This window comes from Mastomys coucha, unplaced genomic scaffold (assembly GCF_008632895.1).
Source record: "Mastomys coucha isolate ucsf_1 unplaced genomic scaffold, UCSF_Mcou_1 pScaffold22, whole genome shotgun sequence".
Lineage (NCBI taxonomy): Eukaryota > Metazoa > Chordata > Mammalia > Rodentia > Muridae > Mastomys > Mastomys coucha.
The window spans coordinates 188,485,063-188,491,409 of NW_022196905.1; the positions used below are offsets into that span (position 1 = coordinate 188,485,063).

Sequence of the window (6,347 nt, forward strand, 5' to 3'; positions counted from 1 at the left end):
TCCAGGACAGCCAGGGCTACACAGAGAAACCCTGTCTCGAAAAAAACCAAAATAAATAAATAAATAAAATAAAGGGTTAAGTAAAGAATTGCCATGTGAGCCGGGCAGTGGTGGCACACGCCTGTAGTCCCAGTACTTTGGAGGCAGAGGCAGGTAGATTTCTGAGTTTAAGGCCAGCCTGGTCTACAGAGTGAGTTCCAAGACAGCCAGGGCTACACAGAGAAACCCTGTCTTGATAACAACAACAACAACAACAACAACAACAACAAGAATTGCCATGTGGGCCATAAAAGCAATAAAGCTCCTGCTAAGGCCAACAGAGGAGGAGCCTTGGGACTTCTGCTAAGTGGAAGAGGCCGGCGGCAGACACAGTGTGCTACTGTGTCTATACCAAACGTCCACGTGGAAAGCCAGACACAGGCTATAGATCAATGACTGCCCAAGCCTCTGGGGTAGAACGGGAAGCGGTTTTCATAGGTGAGGGGTATTCTGAGGTCCAGGAATACTGTAGTAGTTAGGGTTGCCAAGCACTGTGACTATACTTAGAAAAACAAATCACTGAAGTGTACACTTTGGCTAAAACTGTGAACTTTGTGTGGTTTGCTTTATCAGAATAAAAATGACTAAAGAGAAAAAAAACAGGATGGTAAAAACATTCTGCATTTACATTTTCAGAGATTTTCATAGTTTTTCGCCTACACCCTGTGCCTTTAATTTTTTCTTTCTTGTCCCACATACTAGAGGTATGTGGTAATTTTCAGAAGTAGATAAAGAATTAAGTCCAAAATCTAACAAAAGTCAGTCAGCCAACTTCAATCTTGTGTACAGTACCAGCACACACAGATTTAAAGCCTTTATGAAGTAATCCACATGTTAGGGCAGTAGCTCTGTTTCCTGCCATGTCCCCCACTCCCACAGGAGCAAGATGAAGCTGGTCACACCCCTCCACAGAGAATGCCTCCTTTTCTATAGGATTTTACCCAGAAAAGGAAGCAAATGCCATTTACAGGGCAGAGTGGAGCCTGCAGGCAGCTTCCACACTTTGCAATACACCAAGCTTCCTCTCATTAAATTTAAATACAGCTTGCTTGGAGACCTCATGTCACAATGGCTGACTGGAGCTGACAACTTAGCAATTTGCAGCTCAAAACAAATAGCCTGTTTATAAATAACAGTCTTTCTTGAAAAACCAACTATTGTCCTGAATCTTGCAGCAAAATTAAACGGCAGGCCACAGACCCTTAAAGTCACAGAAGAAACCTTAGTCACTCAAATGTACCAAGCAACTATCAGTACTCACAACAAGAAATATTTCTATGGTTATTCCTGGGAGACATCATAGTTAGGTTTAAGTTAACACTTCCTCAAGTGATCGAAAACCAGACTCCTTCAGCAACCTCTCCACAATCTCCCATCACTCCCCGTCAGCTGCAGCTCAGCATCACCTGGCAGCAGATGCTGGCCCTGCTGGGAAGGAACAACGGCCAGCAACCAAGACCATGGTGATCATTCCAGTGATCAGAGCTGACTGGCTGGGGGGGTGGGGGGAGGTGTTCTTGTTTTGGTTTGTTTTGGTTCTGCTGTTATAAGTAATTCACATATTTATATTATTCTTCAAAATGCAACAGCTCGCTTCTCACATTATTTCTAGTCCAACTGGAAAATTGATTATCTCTGGTTGTTGGTAGCTCAGGGTATAATTAAAAAAAAAAAAAAAATCCCAATAAAACCAAAAGGAGAGTAGCTCGACTTAGACTCTCTCATTGAGTTTAGCCTTTAACTAACCTAACCCACACTTGGTTCACATCCACCACACACAAAGGACCCATTAAGACAGTGATGCAGAATATGGATTTTCGAAATTTACACATCAACAGTGGGTTGATCCATTTACTTACTCCAATTTGAAAGGAACGAAGATTGAAGATTTGGGGTTCCTAAGCTCCTAATCATGTGCCAGCAACTGAGTGTGTTAAGAAGTGAGTCTGCCTGACATCAAAAATGTGCTCACCGGGAGCTACTCCCTTCTTCACTCATTCGCCCACCGCCATATAAGTCTCTTCAATTCCAAGCCACAAGCTCTTCCAGATCCCACCCTAGTCATAAGCTACAGATTAGGGTCCGTCAGTCTTAACACAGAATTCCTTTGTGTGGCAACCTGTAAGCTTCAGTGGACAAAAAATATGGCATCTCTGGCTAGCATCCGGTGCAAAGATGAGAAGGATGCAGAACAGCCCTGCCTGTTCACTTCACCCTCTACCGCAAGAGGCAACCCTTCCGGTCTTTTCTCCCATGTTGAATCTAGTGTTTCAAAACACCAGCACATCTGGCCACCATAACACCAGAAACACCAAGTGGTGTGGTCAAAGCATCTTCATGGTGAGCAAAGAGGGGCAGGCAGCAGGCACAAGCTCCTGGGCGGCAGTCCTCAGCCTGTGGGTGGTCAAACAGTCCTTTCCCAGGGACCGCCAGGGACCGCCAGGGACCAACATCCACCCGGCAGCTCTCAATCATCTGCAACTCCATGCCCAGGGAAACCCAATGCCCTCTTCTGGCCTCTGGGGACACTACACAGGCATGGAACAGACAAGCCCCCATACACACATCTTTTTTTTTAATTAAATGAAAAAAAAATGTTACCTGGGCAAACAATAACATTTCACCTCCTAATTATGAGTTGAAAACATTGTATGAGGGAGTGGTATCACCCACATTTTAGAGCTGACTCAGAAACTCGGCTGAGCGCTCGACAGAGCAGGAAGCACTATGGGACACCCCAGCAAAGTCTGCACCATGTGACCTGGCTCCAAGAGCCTAAAGCATCCAAAACGTGGCTGGCCCCCAAGCTCTGGTTAGCACCACTACTCTGTGAATGAAAAGGCACTGAAGTATCCTCCAGCCTCCTCCCATTCGCTCAACATAACTCTCTGTCCAACCAGAAATACTGGCCGACCCCTGATGAAAATCAAAAGCAAAATGCTCACTCTTCATGGAAAGAAAGGAACAAGAGCAAATGGTCTTTCTGACCATTTTAATGAAGTGGCTTTAAAGATCCACCACCCAGGCAGACCCGCAGCATCTCCAGTCATTTTCCCTTTTTCTTTCAGGATTTGTAATCTGATCACGCAGAAGAATCCACCCATCCCCTACTGGCCTGGGGAACATCTCTCTTTCCGTGGGTTGGCTGTGTAGCAAAATTAACAAGAGTTAGTAGTTTCTCCAATACCTTCTCTATCAGTTCTAACACTGTGTAGGAAAACTTACTTAGCTGCACTGAAAGGAAACATAATTTAAACTGACATATCACAGTGGCTGACGTCACCAGAATAGCTTCTAAAGTTCTCACGCCAAAACTCAGAAATCTTCTAATAATTCACGTGTATATCCTCAAGTATATACTGAAAGACCCAGCAGCTGCGAGGAAAACTCGAAGAAGAATTCATCTTAGCCAAAACTGTTGGTTCCCAATATAGGACTTAGTAAATTAGCATTCATAGTACCTGCTGGTCTATTCCAGTTTGAAGCAAATGGCACATCTGGCTTGTGTAAGAAAGCAGTGATACGGATAAGCCAAGTCATGTAACTTGGCTTTCTGTTGGCCTCATCCAGCCTCTGCATATTCTTATAATCCTCTCTGGTAGACAAACGAGACGATATAGGGAAGCCGTGAGCCGAGGCAGGAGAGGCTGTGAAATGCTTAGACAGCCTAAGCCTTTATGCCACGGAGAACCCGAGACTCCAAGGATCCACAGAACTGCGGCACAACTGTAAAAGTCAAATATTTATACAGGTGCCCTACAAACCTCTGTTGTGGTCGGCACCGACGCTTACTGTCCGGTAAGTAGTTTCAAAGTGCAACTGTACAAGTAACAGGCTTGGAGCATGATGTTTATGACAGCCAGTCTGCCTGGGGAGACTATGGAGTGTGACTCCTGTCATAGCCTTCATCCAGCCAGTGATGGCCCGCGGTGTGCGGCAGGGGTGGGGCCTGGGCACAGGTGCCTTTCCTCAGCGGCAGGGAAACCTAAACCCTATCTTCATGGATAATTTAACAAGGATTGTTCCATAAATTTATGTCGTTCAGGACTTTCTTATAACTGCTTTTTAATAGCTTTCAAATACAATAGTTGTAGGAAATGAGTGACTAGGGATATCAAATAGAAAAGTGTGTTTCAAACTAAGGAAGGGGGTGGGGCTTACCAAGAAAAGCTCCTGAAAAGGCTATATATACAGCTCCTCGGACCACACTGCATAAAAAGCCTATAGGACTTTTCAGAAATGCTAAAACTGCAAATGGCAGGGGCATCCCTGAAGAGATGTTACTTGAATTTACAACTAATCCAGCGTGGTGGCTGGCACCTGGAATTCCTGCATTGAGGAGAGGCTGAGGCAGGGGGATTGCTGTGAGTTTGGGACCAGCCTGTGTTATATAATGAGTTCCAAGCCTGCCAGCCTGAGCTACAATACACACAGTATGAGGCAGTCTAGAAAAATATAAGAAAACAAAACAAAACAAAAATACCTCCTTAATGGGCAGTTTTCAAATTTACAAGTAAAAATTTCCCCTAGCATTACTTTATTTTTATTTTTTAATTTTTCTTTTGGGACAGGTTCTCGAATAACCCAAATTGACTTGAACTCCTGATCCACCATTCACCTCACAAGTGCTGAGTTTAGACAGATGCGTGAAACTGTCTGCACCCTCTGACAACTTCAACTCTAAGAAATGTTCCTCCTAAAAGCGAAGACAAAGTAGAGAAACCGAACATTGGTGAACACTCCACTAAACTTCAGCTCCTGAACTTCTTAGTCGTCTGGGTGCTTCATTCAGCTCTCCAGGTAAGAACAAAATGCTCGTATCGAGACCTGTGCAAAACCAGGCTAAGCTTCAAGACTGGGCTACCCACAGCTGTAGCCGTCCCAGTCTCCATGCCACAGTCACAAGAAAAATCTGAACAGGTTTTCAGGTGAGGAACTACGATTAGAAGCAAAACTCCAAAACAGTGTTTTTAAAAATCTTGGGGGCAAAGCTACTAAGGTCGAGCCAAGGGGTGGGATTCCCCCCAACCCCACGTTCAGGACCTAGGGCATGGTTCGGGCTGCACCCTCGCAAAAGCTTGCAGTCCATGCTCAGGAGGAGCTAGGTATGGCTGGAAGTGATGCCACAGGTGGTCGAGATAACTAGTGGTTCACCATCACTCAGGCCTCCGGGAGGCCCCAAGCTCAGCGAGCCTCAGAGGTCGAAAGGTGCCCTCCCCCTCCATCTGACCAACTTTAAAGAGCACACACGGGAGGTCTTAAAGAGGGGTCAAGTGCCCCCTCCCACACCCTGAGCCGGCTAACTGGACTTAGGGTGTCAACCCAGGCTACCAACCCGGCCCTTCCCTTGGGACAGGGAGTGTCTGCAAGTCCCCGAGGGGCGTGGGGAAGGCAGTGGGCAATGGGGCCCAAGAAGGGGCGCCTGGCGGGCAGATACAGCCGCGCCTAGGCCGACGGTCCCGCGCCTACCCCGGAGTCCCTCGGGGGTGCAGGGCCGGCGACGCCCCACGCCCCCCGCGCCCTCCGGGTCTCCCAGACAACAGCCGCCGCCGCACTTCCCGTGGCCGGTCCCCGCACCCGGCCGGGGCCCGGCCACCCACCTGTCCCGGGGGTCGATCCAGCTGGTCCTCCTGGTGTTGTGGTCGATGTAGAAAACCTTGCCGTCGTAGTCCCTGGCCTCCTCCCAGCCCCGGGGTAGCGGCAGCTGCCCGCTCCCGGCCCTCCTAGGCATGGTCGGCGGCCTCGCCGGCGAGCGGCGCCTCCATAGGGACCGGGCGCGGGGTGCGGCGGGAACGCGGGTGCCGGCTAGGGGCGTGCGGGGCGCGGGGCGCGGCGGGCCACGCGCCGGGAAGCCTCCGGAATCCCTGCTCTTAGCCCTGCCGGGGATCAGTCCACCATGTCTGCGTCGGAACAGGCGAGCGAGCCCTCCTCCTCCTGGCCGCCGCTGCCTCCGCCTCTTCCTCCTCCTCCCCGTCCCCCTGTGGCCGCCGAGGGTCGCGGCGCCCAGGCTGCCCCGGCCGACGCCGTCTGGGCTCGGATCCGGGAAGCTCCGCGGAGCAACGGCCCGGCGGCGGCTGGCCTCCTCATTTGCGTGCTATTAGCATACGCTCCGCCCCGGGCCCGCCCCCGTCCCGCCCCGCGCCCGCCTCATCTGCATGCACATTCCTCGCCGCCACATTCCTGAGCTTAACCCTGCAGCTGCCGGGGCGGCCGCGGCGGGACCCGGGGCTGAGCCCGCGCGGGGGAGGGGAGCGGCGGGGCCAGGTGGGAGGCGGGAGGGCGAAGGAATGCACAGCTCGCTCCCTCCT

At 50.0% G+C, this 6,347-nt stretch overlaps 1 protein-coding gene across 2 annotated transcripts in view; it reads right to left on the reverse strand.

The window, feature by feature from the left end:
- Positions 1 to 6,134, reverse strand: part of Wwc2 (WW and C2 domain containing 2) — a 172,253-nt gene extending 166,119 nt beyond the window's left edge. Inside the window, exon 1 of one of the 2 annotated variants that reach the window (XR_004109943.1) lies at positions 5,640 to 5,770. Coding sequence is in view for 1 of the 2 variants with exons in the window: in XM_031339762.1 (XP_031195622.1) it covers positions 5,640 to 5,770 (131 nt within the window). In the remaining variant the exon portion in view is untranslated. Of the gene's footprint in view, positions 1 to 5,639 lie in introns of both variants that reach the window. The other variant, XM_031339762.1, reaches the window with a different exon arrangement.
- Positions 6,135 to 6,347: the final 213 nt, after the last annotated feature.